The 15,813-nt window shown below is 42.1% G+C and overlaps 1 protein-coding gene across 9 annotated transcripts in view; it reads right to left on the minus strand.

Annotated features, from left to right (window-relative positions):
- Positions 1-192: 192 nt before the first annotated feature.
- FANCI (FA complementation group I) overlaps positions 193-15,813 on the minus strand; it is an 82,995-nt gene continuing 67,374 nt past the window's right edge. The window contains exons 25-39 of one of the 9 annotated variants that reach the window (XM_024117252.3): positions 13,997-14,163; positions 13,589-13,665; positions 12,084-12,200; positions 9,856-9,907; positions 8,882-9,009; positions 8,717-8,785; positions 8,438-8,531; positions 7,972-8,159; positions 7,274-7,372; positions 6,844-6,897; positions 6,702-6,761; positions 3,910-3,984; positions 1,617-1,712; positions 1,263-1,367; positions 193-289 (exon numbers count right to left, since the gene is read on the minus strand). In XM_024117252.3, coding sequence (XP_023973020.1) covers positions 227-289; positions 1,263-1,367; positions 1,617-1,712; positions 3,910-3,984; positions 6,702-6,761; positions 6,844-6,897; positions 7,274-7,372; positions 7,972-8,159; positions 8,438-8,531; positions 8,717-8,785; positions 8,882-9,009; positions 9,856-9,907; positions 12,084-12,200; positions 13,589-13,665; positions 13,997-14,163 — 1,444 coding nt within the window. In that variant the 3' untranslated portion in view covers positions 193-226. Of the gene's footprint in view, positions 290-1,262; positions 1,368-1,616; positions 1,713-3,909; positions 3,985-6,701; positions 6,762-6,843; positions 6,898-7,273; positions 7,446-7,971; positions 8,160-8,437; positions 8,532-8,716; positions 8,786-8,881; positions 9,010-9,855; positions 9,908-12,083; positions 12,201-13,588; positions 13,666-13,963; positions 14,164-15,813 lie in introns of those variants that run through there. The other 8 variants (XM_024117251.3, XM_024117250.3, XM_007113508.4 and 5 more) reach the window with 8 other exon arrangements.

The following is a 15,813-nucleotide window of genomic DNA, read 5'->3' on the forward strand; positions in this document are numbered from 1 at the left end:
GGCTCCTAAACTCAGGCTTTCAGCTGTGCTTTTTGCAAAAGGGCTTGCCTAAGGCCAGCCATTTTTCAGTAGCAGGACCTGCCAAGAATGATTGCCTCTAACTGACGGTGCAATTGAGTTCAGAACCAAGATGCCAACACTGGTGCAGGCTGTAGGACAAGGGGGCATTGTTGCTTGCTGGGTAAAAAGAAAGCAGAAGCCCCAAAGTTCACATTAACTCAGGCATTTATTTTTTCCTTTTCTTCTTGGCTGGTTCTTTGTTCTGTCCCTCAAGCTCTGATGCAGTGCCCTAGGGGAGAGAAGTAACCGCTCTAAATGTGATAAGCCTGCTCAGGAGGCAGTGGAAATAAAAACAAAGATCCTTTATCTTCTCATCAAAGCCTGTGATAGTCATGCTTTCTCTCCTTTCCCACTCCTGGGAGGTAATTATGTTGGAGATGGGGAGAGTTCTACAGTAGAGTAAGGTGGTGCTAACTTCTTTTTTTTTTTGGCTTTTGTTGTTATATACCTGGGGACATGTGTGGGACAAGATGACAGAGAAGGGGCATCAAGATGCTACGTAACTCCCCTGAACTCAAATGCCTAGTATGCAAAGGGAGTGGATGGGGCCAGGTGCATTATGGCTTAGAGTGTGATAAACAAGAATGTAAGTTAAAAATGTTTTGAGAAGCTAGAAATCCAGGGTGTTTTATGTAAACTCCTAGTTTATGTTAGACAAACCTGAGGTGATAGAAATTTTAGGCACTAGAGGTAAGGAAACATTGAGTTCTGCTTCACAGATGCTATAGGGCTCAACGGTGTGCTGCTGTAACTGGTTTGTTCCTCTCCCTTTAGTCTTCTCAGAGGGCAAAAAGGATAAGAAACTGGCATGACTACCTGAGCTGATCATAGAGTGGCCCTCCTTCGAATGAGGGCATGATAAAAGAGGAAGTAAACTGCTTTCTGAGCCAGAATACTTGGGCTCCTGATTTTCCAATGGTTCAAAAGGTCAGAGGGGAAGACCCACAGGAAGGCCTTGTTTTCATCACTCCCTTTCTGGAAATGTCTACCCTAAATGTATACAAGCCTGGGCAACTGGGTATGGTTCCAAGTTTACAACCCCTCTCTTGAGAAGCCTGTTTCATCTTTGCCCACCTTTTGGCCCGTTCTCTGTGGTTGTTGCCCCTCCACACTAACCCGTGGCCGCCCCCAGACAGGCTGCTAACCCCAGTTAGAAAGGGTGGCTAGGGCTTGCTGCATTTCAGTCAGAAGCAGGCACTGACCTCTTCATCTTCATCCTCATCCTCTTGAAGAACCATGTCCAGGACGTTCCCTTTGATCTTGAAGTCTCGTGAGGTGCTGAGCTTTATATGCTGCATCAGGTTCACCTGTGACAGGATTGTAAACATGGGCACATTTTCCTACTGATAGGTCCTGCCCAGGACAGCCTAAACCATCTCTGACAAACCCTTCAGTTCCTCTAGGAAGGCACACACCCACCTGAATCCGTGAATGTTTGGATTCAGGCCATCAGATCAGAAACAGAAAAGAACTGTAGATTTTTCCCCCACTGCAGTTGTGTTGCTTCAGTCCCTTCACAGGGTAAATGGAATTGGTAGAAAACAGAGTATGTTTACCTTGGACCTCTTAGAAAGGTGGATGAGAAATTTTTCATACTGTTCAATGGCAAAGATGAGATTAGGGATTGGCTTGGTTTCCCGAAGAGCTCTGGCCTACGGGGCAAAGAAAAGAAGACCTAAATTTTGGGTTCAAGGTGTTTTGTTTTTTTTTTACATAAATTTATTTATTTTTGTCTGCATTGGGTCTTTGTTGCTGTGTGCAGGCTTTATCTAGTTGTGGCAAGCGGGGGCTACTCTTTGTTGCGGTGCGGGGGCTTCTCGTAGAGCACGGGCTCTAGGCGTGCGGGCTTCAGGAGTTGTAGCACGCAGGCTTCAGTAGTTGTGGCCCACGGGCTCTAGAGCACAGGCTCAGTAATTGTGGCACATGGGCTTAGTTGGTCCGCGGCATGTGGGATCTTCCCGGACCAGGGCTCGAACCTATGTCCCCTGCGTTGGCAGGCGGATTCTTAACCACTGTGCCACCAGGGAAGTCCCTTCAAGGGTTCTTGAGGTCCTCTGAAGCTGTCTGTAGCAGAACTGCTCATGGCTTTGGGAGAAAGCTAGTCAGTCTTCCAATCAAATGCAGTTTTACTTATATACCAGTAATTAAGATTTTTTTAACAGTTCACTCAGCAAAGGACCTAAATGCTAATGGAGATTGCAATGAATCCTCCTATTTGTTTTTTTTTTTTTGTGGTACGCGGGCCTCTCACTGCTGCAGCCTCCCCCGTTGCGGAGCACAGGCTCCGGATGCGCAGGCCCAGCGGCCATGGCTCACGGGCCCAGCCGCTCCGCGGCACGTGGGATCTTCCCGGACCGGGGCACGAACCCGCGTACCCTGCATCGCATCGACAGGCGGACTCTCAACCACTGCGCCACCAGGGAAGCCCTTACATGTTTTGTTTTTTGTTTTTTTTTGGAATCCTCCTATTTGTAATTCCTAAATATTTGTTATCTAGAAACTGGCTGAGGGATGGACCATTTGTAGATAGTTGGTTGCCTGACTTGATATTCTTGTAACAAAGAGCCCACTCTACACTACCTCTATTTCCTCTCTCTAGTCTACATATGAGTTTTCATTGCTGGTATTAATATATCTCTTTCTCTTCAACGTGAATTGTAACTTGTAGATCCTTCCATGTTTCTTATGTATATAGACATGTTTCTATATATTTTTTTTAAAACTACAAATGAGGACATTGTTCTCATCTTTTTTTTTTTTCTTTTTAACATTATCTTGGGAGAGAATCCTATACCTGAACATTTAGATTTGTATTTTTTTCATGTCTGCATAGTATTCTACAGTATAAATGTATTATAAACCCATTTAGCCAGTCCTTTATTAGTGGGTATCTTAGTTTTCCCAATATTTCACTTTTACTTTACAACATTGCTAGGACTATTCTATACATAGGCCTTTACAATTTCCATATCCTAAAAATGGAATTGTTGCAGTAAAGTGTGTGTGTGTGAATGTATAGGTCTAAAACTGAGCAGTTATTGCCACACTGCCCCCGTGAGAGAGTACTGAATTCTCACCTTTGCCAGCAGTGCACTAGAGAATCCACTTCCCTGCACCCTCTCCAACTCTTTCACATCCTTTAGGGAGCACCCTTTGCACTCACTAACTTTTCCTAAAACAAGTTCCTTCACAATGGTTATCCTAAGCTATTTCTATTTTTAAAGAAAGAGCTCAAGATTTTCTGGTACTTCCTGAATCAAGTATGTTTTTTGGTTCAGAGGAAAAAGATGTTCCATCTGAACATAAAGTCCATGAGCTGAGAAGGAGCCATACACAAACATCCCCCACCACCCCAGCTTTACTGAGATATAATTCATATACCATACAATTTACCCATTTACATTGTACAGTTCAGTGTGTTTTTGTGTATTCACAGAGTTGTATAACCATCACCATAATCAATTTTAGAACATTTTCACCAACCCCCCGAAATCCTACACCCATTTTAGCAGGCACCTTCCCAGTTTCTCCATCACCCCCCTTCCCCCCACTCCCCAGTTCTAGGTAACCACTAATCTGTCTTTTTAGATTTGCCTTTTCTGGACATTTCATATAAATGGACTCATATGTAGTCTTTTTCTGACTGGCTTCTTTCACTTAATATTTTCAAGGTTCATCAGCAACCACATTTTTTCTTTTTTTTTTTGGCCGTGCTGCGTGGCATGCAGGATCCCAGCTCCCTGACCAGGGATCAAACCCGTGCCCCCTGCAGTGGAAGCTCAGAGTCCTAACCACTGGACCCGCAGGGAAGTCCCAGCAACCACATCTTGATCACTGTCAGCAGCTTACCATGGCTGTGGGCCCAGCAGCAGTTTTCTCCTTTTTCTTTTCTCCTGTATGTTTTGGGCTCTTACTCTTCTTGTTCTAAAGAAATAGAAACAAATTCTGTCATTCCTGAAGATTATTCTGTAGAGCTAGCAGGCTAGTGGTAAATTTCTAGTATGATGATTACAGTGGAGTATGGGGGAACTCTTAGGGGGACCAAGTCTGGGTGAAGAGATTATCCTGCAGCAGATGCTGGAAGGTGGGAAGCATTCTGGGATGCTTTATAATCCTCAGATATTTTTCTATTTTTTGTTCGGAGGTTTACCATCTTGCTCTTGGATGCATCTAGCACATGGAAGTGAGGGCAGGACCAACCACTACTATAGCAGGGCAGCCAAGGGACTAGTGAGGCACAAAAGGACTGTCATGGTTAAGTAGGAATAGGTGTTTCCCAACTGGGAAGTTAGCTAAAAGGGTTGCATAAAGAAGAGGAAGCTGGAGAAGCTGTTCCCAGAGCAATGTATCTTACATGACAAGTGGTTACATGCTCCAGAAGGGTTTAAAGGTCACAGGAACACTTATTTCCCTAATGTTGTACATAATCAGAGAATAAAGAGCTCCTGGAAAAAGGAAGAACCAATAAGAAAGGGAACCAAGAAGAACAGGATTCTGATAAGGCAGAAGAGAATTGAGACATGAGTCAGGAGAGACCACACAACTGTGAGGTACACAAACAGGAACCTTTTACCTGAAGGGGAGTTCTGTGCCCTCCAGGAATGGAACATTACCACGTTCCATGTGACAAGGAAAAGAATTAAAAACAGAGACCTGCAAATGGAGACAAATTATACTACTGGAGCTATGTGAAAGGCAGGAGGCTGGGTCCACCTGGCATGTTCTGGAAAATAAGAAAATGTAGGGATCCCAGAGATGCTGGTATGAAGAAACTTGCTTTTGGCCCTGCGAGGCAGGGTAGAGGGTGAAGACTTTTTAAGGGAGGCGCAGAGTAGCAGCCATAGATAGAACTCATGTGGACCAAATGGGAAGTGAGCCATCTTCCTAAAAGTTGTACCCAACATGGGACCTTGCTGGAACTCCCTAAATCAACCCCATCTACTGCCCATTTCTGCTGATTCAGGTAGGACTAAAATTGTAGCTGGAAGAGAAGCATCTTTTAAAGGTATACAGTTCTGAGCAGGATGCTAAGGGTTTTGGAGCAATGGCTTTCACTGCTTTCTTCCCATTGAGATACAAGGCTATGAGAAAAAGAAAGGGGCTATAAGAGAATAAACAGCTCTCTGAAAGATGTGGCAAATGCAATCCAGATTTCTAGATAGAAGCTGGAGTTAGTGGAACCATGGGCTCTTGCCCAAGGTCACTCATTAAGCACATCTCACAAAGAGAAAAATGTTTGCCTGTGGATCAGCTGACTTGTCAAGTAAGGCTTTAAGTCAAATATGAATCGAGAAGGGAAATATCCAGGGAATACATAAACTGGTTTTTGTGTAATGTAGAAAAAAAGATAGTCTAGAAGGTGCCTGGTGATAAACAGAAGAGCTTGAGAATGGGGTCAAACACAAAACCCAAAACCTCCCAACATTTTACATGTCAATGAGTACCAAGTATGATTCTAGAGCAAGGGGTAACCAACTACAACCCAGAGGCCCACTGCTTGTTTTTCAAAATAAAAGTTTTATTAAACACAGCCAAGCTCATTCATTTGTGTATTGATTATGGCTGCTTTTATGCTACAATGGCAGTTTAGTCGTGACAGTTGACTGTATGGTCTTCAAAACCTAAAAGCATTTACCATCTGGCCTTTTGCAGAAAATGTTTGCTGACCCCTGTTGTAGAGTCAAAGTACTTGGGTTCAAGTCTCAGCTTGGCCTCTTAACTAGCTGTTCTTTTTTTTTTTTTTTTTTAATTTTTTAAAAAATTAATTATTTATTCACCTATTTATTTATTTGGCTGCGTTGGGTCTTTGTTGCTGCACACGGGCTTTCTCTACTTGCGGCAAGTGGGGGCTACTCCTTGTTGCAGTGTGCAGGCTTCTTATTGCAGTGGCTTCTCTTGTTGCGGAGCACGGGCTCTAGGCGTGCGGGCTTCAGTAGTTGTGGCACGCACACTCAGTAGTTGTGGCTTGTGAGCTCTAGAGTGCAAGTTCAGTAGTTGTGGCACACGGGCTTAGTTGCTCCGTGGCATGTGGGATCTTCCTGGACCAGGGCTCGAACCCATGTCCCCTGCATTGGCAGGCAGATTCTTAACCACTGCGCTACCGGGGAAGTCCTGTTCTTGGTGTTTTTAACACCTAATATTACTATTTGGCAGAACGTTCTGTAGAGTTCAGCTTGGGAAATGATGCTGTAAGGCCACGTTCAGTTTATTAGAACAGCTAACATTAGAGAACACTTGCCTGGTGTTGGGTTAAGCACTTTCCATGCATCACCTCATTCATTCTCACTATGCCGCTACTTTGCTTACATTCCCAAAGGATGCCCAAAGGCATGGACTTGGAATCACCCAGAAATAAACCAAGTCACTGAGCCCAAGCATGTTTGTTTCTCCCCTGCTCCAAGTGCCCACACATCAAATGCCTTCTCTCTCTAAATCAAACTTTTTTTTTTTTAATATAAAGATTTCCTTGCTGTAAAGACTTCAAACCTTGGCTTGTTCTCATATGGGCACCTTTGGCTTACTGTAAGTAGGGAAGCAACTTTACATACGCTTAGCTCAGGTGACCTAGCGGTCCCCTGGGAATATAAGGAGTCCTTTCTTACTTGAAGATGCATTTTTGGTACAGACTCTGAATCACTTACCTGTATGTAAGAAATGAAAGAATAGCATAGTGGGGTCAGATGCGAACCTGACAGCTTCACCTGCAGCAAAGGAGAAGGAAATCAATGTAACTGTAGGAATAAGATGCTTTCCCCATTCCTAGGAAAGGCATTCTCAACTCACCAGCTTTTCCATATTTTTTGGAATTCCTCTGGAGTGCTGACACACCTGGAGATACTAACAAAAGATTCCAAGATTTAGCATGCCCTCCTATATAAATGTCCCATGAAACTACAGGTAGTGACTCAGTGAGCAAATGGAGTATGACTTATTGCTCTGACTGGAGAGGGAAAAAAAAAATAAGCTACCATATTCATGGAGAATCCTAGACTCAAGGCTTCCTTTTTCCCCTCCTCTAAGCTCCAAAGCTTCCCAGACAGCAGGCAATAAAGGGTTTCTGTTTCTAACTTGTTCCGTTTATTGCTTTAAAAATCCTTCAGGCTGGTAGTCCCTGCATCTAGAAAACCAATGACTTTGCTGTTTTTGCTTTAGAAAAAGCCAATAAAGATTAGAGATTCTCATTATTTCTACCACAGAAGCTTAGTAGCCATACCTTGTAGCCAGAGCTGCACCTTCTCAGAAATGGCCACACTGCTGTTTGGATACATGGTGTGAGGTGGTCTACCATCCTTCTTGGGTTGTCTGCGCCTTTCTAAGTATTTAATGTGGGTCGTTGCTAGAATCAGAACTAAATTACCTAGTTCTTATCACTCTCTGAATGTCTGCTAAGAATCAAAATATTGCAAGTACAAAAAGAGTTTCTTGTTAACAGATAAGAAGCATTAACTTAAACCCAGGGCAAGTTATGCCTTTTATTTTTTAAAAATAAACTTATTTCCTACCCTAGTACCTGACCTGTGAGGCATTTAACACCCACTTGTTAAAGGAACAAACACCTTTTCAGTGCCCAGACTGGTCTGAAATAGTCTAATTTTTTGTGCAAGTGGAATCAGATTAAGTTCTATAGCTATAGTTTAGACTGAGTCTTAGAAGGTGTTTGAAGAGGCATTTACTCTCCATCAGGTGCTACATACTCATATGCAAAAGAAACAAGGGCCTCTAAAAACAGATTTAGAATTATGCCTCAACTGTTATTTCCAGGCCTGTGGAGACGGCTGCCACCTACTGATCAAACCATCACTTGCAAAGATGTAGGCAAGAGCTCTCTGCACAGGGGCATTCTGCAGCAGGGGGTAATGTCCTGGCTGGGTGGGACAGAATGATAGTAGTGATTGTCTCTCCAATACTCACATATCTGACAAGCGCTGTAAGAATGGTATACATTTTGCAAAGGTCCTTTAATAAGGTGTCCACACAGCTGCCTGATGGCAGGGCTGTCTGCACCAGCTCGTGGAAAAATGTAAGCAGAGTTCCCAATTGTATGATGATGGCTTTCTCAATGGGATGATTTGGTAGGGTTGCCTGAGAAGAGGCTTCTTCTGAAAGGAAAGGAAACTGGCATATTCAAACCCAACTGGACTTATTTTCTAGTTCAAGTGAAAGAGATTTAGAAATCGATGAAACATCATTAACTAGGAAGTCTGTAGGTAAAATGAGCATGTATTTAATTCATCATGCAGAATACATTAATAATCATGCTGTCATAAGGCACACTACCTTCTACTTCCTTCATTACTTTGGAAATCTAGCACAGACCAACAGAGCTCAGGGCATCTGCTTTTATGCAGTCCTCCAATTCAGATTTTAGTTAACTTACCTGGTATGATTTCTTGGCTCACTTGTCCCTTAAGCTTGGTGATTAGCCAGTCCACTTCTTCTAGGACCCTCTCAGCCTGACTCAGAAGAAGTAACTGTGAAAGAAAAGAATGCCTGGCATGGCTCATTGCACACAGCTGCTGGTATAATATGATAACCATGGCCACCTGCGGGTGGGTTACAGGCCCCAGGACGCAAGCCACTATAATTCACTCTTCACAGGGAATAAAATGGAAGGTACGACAAGGCTATTTCCAAAGGGTCAGGGATCAACACTTACACAGACAGTAGGGGCAGCTGTTCTCAAATTCACCATTGCAAAGTGGTTTGTTTTCTCCACTTCTACATCCTGGGGAAGGAAAGAGATGTGAGATATAATGATAAGGCTGTTCCCCTGGCCTCTATCCCCAACTCAGGGTGTTGTATTAAAGGCTCACTATGATACCTGGTCTATGTCTCCAAGATGTCCATGGATATCCTGGGACAAGTCACGCAGCAGGGTCACAGGACTCTTACACAAAACATGGAGGCTGAAGAGCAAATTCATCAAGCCCTTGCAAAATGAGGCATCCTCTAGGAGTAGGAAGGAAAGAAAAGGTAAGTTATAATCCAAGTCAGTCCTTTGGGGGGTGTGGGGTGCCTAACTGGAACATGTAGCTCGTCATGTTTCAGGCACAATATCCCTGTGCTGCACACACTCCAATCAAGGCAGCTCTCCCACAAAGGTGCACTTCTATCCACGAGTCCAAACAAGGGAGATGTTTCCCATTATTAGTCACTATCACTGCATAACTAGCACACAGGTCAAGAAATAGAACACTACCAGCACCCCAGAACCGCCTCCTCCCCCCACCAAGAAAACTGTTATTCTGCCTTGTAACTGTAATCCAGTTTTGTCTGATTTTGAACTTTATCTAAATGGAATCGTACAGTAAGTATTCTTTTTTGTGTCTGTTGTCTTTTGTTGAATGTTATGTGTGTGAGATTCCTCCATGTTGTGTATCAGTGGAGTTTGTTCATTCTCATTACAGTATTCCACTGTGTGTATACAGCACAATCCCTTGATCCATTCTACTGCTGATGAATGTCTGGGTTCGATTTTGCCTATCAGAATAGTGCTGCTGTGAGAATTCTTCCACCTATTTTTGCTGGGAGTGGAACTGCTCGGATCATAAGCATATGTTTAATTTTAGTAGTTAGATATTGCTAAACAGTTTTCCAGAGTGGTTATACCAACTTACAGCTCCAGCAGCAGTGAATGAGAGTTTCAACTGCTCTATATTTTTACCAACACTTGGTACTGGTATTGTGTGTGGTTTTTTCATTTTGGCCACTCTGGTGAATGTGTAATTTTCTAAATGTTGTTTGGTGGTGATGATTTTATATAAAGCCTAAAAGGACACATGTTAGGAAACTTACCCCAGCTGTTTTCCTTGCAAATCTCAGTTGTCCAGGATAACATCTGCACAAACTAGAGATCATTCAGATATTACAGAAACGTGCCAAAAGACAGACCTAGGTGTTGTCAGACTAAAAGAGCCCTAGACCTTTCCAAGTCTAAGCAAATCACCTGCTAAAACACGTGCCTGGATCTAAAGTGGTAATCTACTAAAAATAGCATAAAAATAAGTCCAAAGTTATGAAAAGACTTATTGATACTTTTCTCAAATATAGCATATGACTCAATTCTCAATGCCCTCATTAAGGGCCAAAGGTCCTGGGGTCTGGGCTCTTACCCTTTGAGCTTCCTCTGCCCCTACCACCACGGTCTAGGGCTAAAGTACCCTTTTTCCTCTTCCCATGCCCCACACTCTCTGCATTTGAGATATCTTTAAGGATAGTAAGCTAACAGAGGTGCAGCAGAGTAAGATCCTGGCCATAGTGAGAGTCGAATTAGCTATTAGGAGCCAAGAGGCCACAGAAGGTTAAAAGGGAGGAGGGATTTAAAAAAAAAAAAAAAAAGAAGAAGAAAGAAAAAGAAAAGAGGGAAGAAAACAGAGTTCGGGGAAGCTTAAGGTCTTGGGATAGTAGGTCCTATGTTGCTAGATACACACTCAGCTTTCTGCTTCAGCAGTTGTTTGGGATAGGCTTTCAGCCACAAAGGCTCTGAAATGCAGTGATACCTAAGAGTAAAACGATGATTAAGAATCTAGTTTTTGATCTGTTGGGGAAAAAAGATCAATTTAGAGGCTAACTGAAAGTTCTCTGCGAACTGAAATAAAAAGAGTTTCCAGAATACAGTGATTACTGTAGAATACTGATTTCAGAATACAGTATTAAATGCAACAAATAAATAAAGCAGGATGCTGAACAAGCTTTTGTGTGAAGAGGGTAGGGTCAGGAATAAGAATCTATATTCATATTGCTGTACAGGAATAAAAAACTCTTTACATAAGAAACTAAAAGAAGATATTTACTTATCGGGGGAGAAGAAGAACTGAACAGATGGAGGACATGGATAGAAAGGAGACCATTTCCTGTAAATCTTTTTATAATTTCTGGTTTTCAAATCATAGAACTTTATTACCCATTCAAAACTAAATTAACAAATTTTAAACAGACTGCCTGAAGTTACGAGGGAGTGCGTGATGAAAATTAAATTTAAAAAATTTCCTGTTTATATTAGCCTTTCCTAATCTATTTATTTTCCCTCAGATATCACCATGTTCCAATTCTCTGTCCGTGTTTCTTTCCTAATCCTGGGCTCCTTGCACCAAAAGTAGCAATATGAAAGAATGAAGCTGAAAGTAAAGTGCAGATGCGTTGTTTTGGTCTAGGATGACATAAGTAAAAAAGGGATTTTCTTTGGGCTACCTGGAACTAGGACAACGGGAAAATCAAGTCTGCTTTTCAGTGCTCAAACACCATAACACACAGGGCTATGGTCTGGCTAGCTCTTCCTAAAGCAAGGCCTTACACAAGGAGGCTTGCTTCTCAGCACTCCAACTTGTCTCCTCACAGATCAGGAAGGAGTTGTGGTAGAACCACACAGCCCTAGGCTCTCAAGGACTCTCTTTATCATCCTCTAGGGAAATCACTGCTGAATGGAACAGACCCACAAAATGTGGCACTTCTCTTATTCTATATGTGTGAATGCTCATGTGGGTACATACATTCTTCGTGTATGTGTGCAGACCCATACACGTATACCTAAAACCTATCTTGGCAGAACTGATTCTGTTTTAGGACTATGATCATGCTTTCTGACTTATCACCTTATGTTGAATCTCCCCCAAACTCAGTACCAGCTAACCTTGATGACAAAGTTAACTGCTGAATGTCAGCTACCTTCTTGATAATTAACATACTTTCATTTCAGAAAAGAAGAGAAAACACCAAGAGTGGGGAAAAACCCACGTTAAGAAGGCTGAACTCCACAGATAAACAAGATTTTTTTCTGTAGTGCTTACTGTTTACCCTTGACAGGGGCCAAACAAACAAAAGCAGTAATTATAATTATAACATGGTAGAAACACTATGTAGTGAAAGGTATATCTTACAGATCTTATATTAATTCAGAAGCATAATTGAATATATTATTTTAAATAAGCCAGATTTCAAGCAGACATTTAGATATATACTTTAAGACGTAATACTCCTTGCCTTCTGAGGGATGCTAAGTGGGAGTGAGTGAGTGGTACTCATACCTGAGTGGAGGAGGGCTCCAGTAGCTTGGACAAGTTGGAGAGAACAGTGACGAGGAGGAGGGCTTCTTTGCTATTAAAGTCTTCTTCTTGGCTGCTAAGTATATTCAACAAGGACCTCTGAGAAAGGAAAAGTATACACAGAAACATTAGCAGACATGTTACTAGCAGGGAGAAGAGACATCTACCCGGAGATTCCTAAGGCTGGGACAGAAAGGACTCAAAAACACCAAAAATCCAAGAGGATAAAGCTGAAAATAAACCTGGATTGAATAGGTGGTTTCCTACCCTGTTTCTGATCGTAAGTCTAAGTGTTCTCTTGAGAACTATGGACTCTTTCTCCAACCCCCTGCCTAATGTACATCAGGAATGAACTGTGCACCCAGTTTTTTTTTCTCTGTTTTGGCCACACCACACAACTTGCGGGATCTTAGTTCTTTGACCAGGGATTGAACCCGGGCCCATGGCAGTGAAAGCACTGAGTCCTATCCATTGCACCACCAGGGAATTCTCGTGCACCCAGTTTTGGGTGGTTCGCAACTCCCTGAAGCCCATCCACTGACCTCAGGGCTAGACCACGCCCCAATGCTGGTTATTCCCTATACACCTTCCCTGTTTTCCTTTTCTCTGTTTCTCTCTCACCACCTGAAACACTGTATTTTGTCTGTTAGTCTCTTCCCACTACAATGTAAGCTCTGTGAGGGTAGGGTTTTGTCTCTTTTATCCCTTGCTATATCTTCAGCACCTGGAACAGTCCCTGGCATATAATAGGAACTTTAAAATTATTTTTTAAAGAAATCCTCTGTGATAAAAGATCTAATAGGAGGGACTTCCCTGGTGGCGCAGTGGTTAGGAGTCCGCCTGCCAACGCAGGGCACACGGGTTCGAGCCCTGGTCCAGGAAGATCCCACATGCCACGGAGCAGCTAGGCCCGTGAGCCACAACTACTGAGCCTGTGCTCTAGAGCCTGAAAGCCACAACTACTGAAGCCTGCACACCTAAAGCCCACGCTCCGCAGCAAAGAGAAGCCACCACAATGAGAGGCCTGTGCACCGTGACGAAGAGTAGCCCCCGTGCTCCGCAACGAGAAAAAGCCCGTGGGCAGCAAAGAAGACCCAACACAGCCATAAATAAATAAATAAATAAATTAAAAAAAAAAAAAAAACTAATAGGCTTCACTGTCCAGTCTTTATGCAATCTGACAGACAAAGCCAAATTACATTTGCATGCATTAATGGGCTCCTGGCTATCTCTTTTTATCAGCTCAAACAGTGATTCTTAGAGGCAGTGACTCCTGCAGGTTGGGGTGGCTTAAATACACATCCTTCCTAGAATCCTTTAAATGCATTATCTCTCAGGCTAAGAGCTTTGTCTTGTTGCTTGAATGATGACCCAGAAGAAATTTCTGTTCTACTTGCTCACTGTCTGCCCATTCTCACCAGCTGGCCCTGCTAACAGTCCCTTTCCAAGGACCCTCACAAAGTACTGCAGTTTCCCAGGCTTCTCACCTGAAACTGCCGAATCTGGAATGCTGCTCTTTGAGTGACACTGACTTCCACCTCTTCTTCCTCCTTATCTGTGGCATCTAGGAAAGGAAAAGAACTCTATCTTCTTTGAAATGGGCTTGGGCTTTTACCTTTTCATACTAAAATTTTAGGAGGCCAAAAAAGTCTGGAGGCAGATTTAATTATATTCCTAACATTCTGCAATTTCTTAATACTATATTCCATTTTCCAGTCACTGTTTATGGATAAATGTAATCCAGTAAGTGCCAATTCTGAATCCACTAGATGTCACTCCTTAGCAACATTAGGACTTCTCAGGTGTCCTCTGGTAGGTTAACAACTAGAATCAAGAGATTTGGATAAGAAAGACAAACTCACATAGAGCCAATTTATCAAAACTGAAAAGCCCACCCAGAGCCCTGAGAAACTGATGAATCTTGGGCTGGTAGAACTGTTGCACGGCACTGAATATTTTCTGCAAACCCTCCAAGCACAGCAGAGAGATGCTCTTTCCTTTCTCTTTCTTTCCCGACTCTTCCACTGAAGTAGGAATTGAAGTGTATCTCCAAAGCAAGACCCTGGGGAAAAGTGATTTTATTTTCAAAGTCAGGTTCACTAAGGTACAATTTACATACAGTATAATTCCCATCCTATAGACGTATAGTTCTATGAATTTTGACCAACTTACACAGTTGTGTACTCAGCCCCACAATCAAGGTATTTCCATTACCCCAAAAGTTCCCATGTGCTCCTTTGTAATCAATTATTTCTCCTCGATTTGCAAGCAACCACTGGTCTGTTTCCTGTCCCAGTGGTTTTACTGTTTACAAACTATCATATAAAAATGGTATCATTCATTATGCAGCCTTTAGAATCTAGCTTTGCTAACAGCATATGCTTTTGAGATTCACCTATGTTGCTGCATGTATTGGTAGTTTGTCCCATTTTATTGCTGAGTAGTACTCCAGGGTACGGATGTACCACAGCTTGTCCATTCACCAATTTATCCATCCATCTAATGACAGACTTTTAGGTTGTTTCCAGATTTTGCTCTTACAGATAAAGCTTACAAACCTTTAGATGAACATCTACTTTCGTTTCTTTTGGGTAAATACCTAAGAGTGGGGTGGGAATATCATATGGTAGGTGTGTGCTTAACTTTTTAAGAAACCGCCAAATTATTTTCCAAAGTGGCTGCACCATTTTACATTTCTGTCAACAGCGTATAAGAGTTCAAATTCTTCCACATCCATGACAACACTCTAGTATGGTCAATCTAAACTTTTAGGCATTCTAAGAATCCAACAGCACATTAAAAGGATCATACACCATGATCAAGTGGGGTTTATCCCAGGAATGCAAGGATTCTTCAATATATGCAAATCAATCAACGTGATACACCATATCAACAAACTGAAGGAGAAAAACCATATGATCATCTCAATAGATGCAGAGAAAGCTTTTGACAAAATTCAACACCCATTTATGATAAAAACCCTGCAGAAAGTAGGCATAGAGGGAACTTTCCTCAACATAATAAAGGCCATATATGACAAACCCACAGCCAGCATTGTTCTCAATGGTGAAAAACTGATACCATTTCCACTAAGATCAGGAACAAGACAAGGTTGCCCACTCTCACCACTCTTATTCAACATAGTTTTGGAAGTTCTAGCCACAGCAATCAGAGAAGAAAAAGAAATAAAAGGAATCCAAATAGGAAAAGAAGAAGTAAAGCTGTCACTGTTTGCAGATGACATGATACTATACATAGAGAATCCTAAGGAGGCTACCAGAAAACTACTAGAGCTAATCAATGAATTTGGTAAAGTAGCAGGATACAAAATTAATGCACAGAAATCTCTGGCATTCTTATACACTAATGATGAAAAATCTGAGAGTGAAATTAAGAAAACACTCCCATTTACCACTGCAACAAAAAAAATAAAATATCTAGGAATAAACCTACCTAAGGAGACAAAAAACTTGTATGCAGAAAACTATAAGACACTGATGAAAGAAATTAAAGATGATACAAATAGGTGGAGAAATATACCATGTTCTTGGATTGGAAGAATCAACATTGTGAAAATGACTCTACTACCCAAAGCAATCTACAGATTCAATGCAATCCCTATCAAACTACCACTAGCATTTTTTACAGAACTAGAAAAAAAAATTTCACAATTTGTATGGAAACACAAAAGACCCCAAATAGCAAAAGCAAT

The sequence above is a fragment of the Physeter macrocephalus genome, chromosome 11 (assembly GCF_002837175.3).
Source record: "Physeter macrocephalus isolate SW-GA chromosome 11, ASM283717v5, whole genome shotgun sequence".
NCBI lineage: Eukaryota > Metazoa > Chordata > Mammalia > Artiodactyla > Physeteridae > Physeter > Physeter macrocephalus.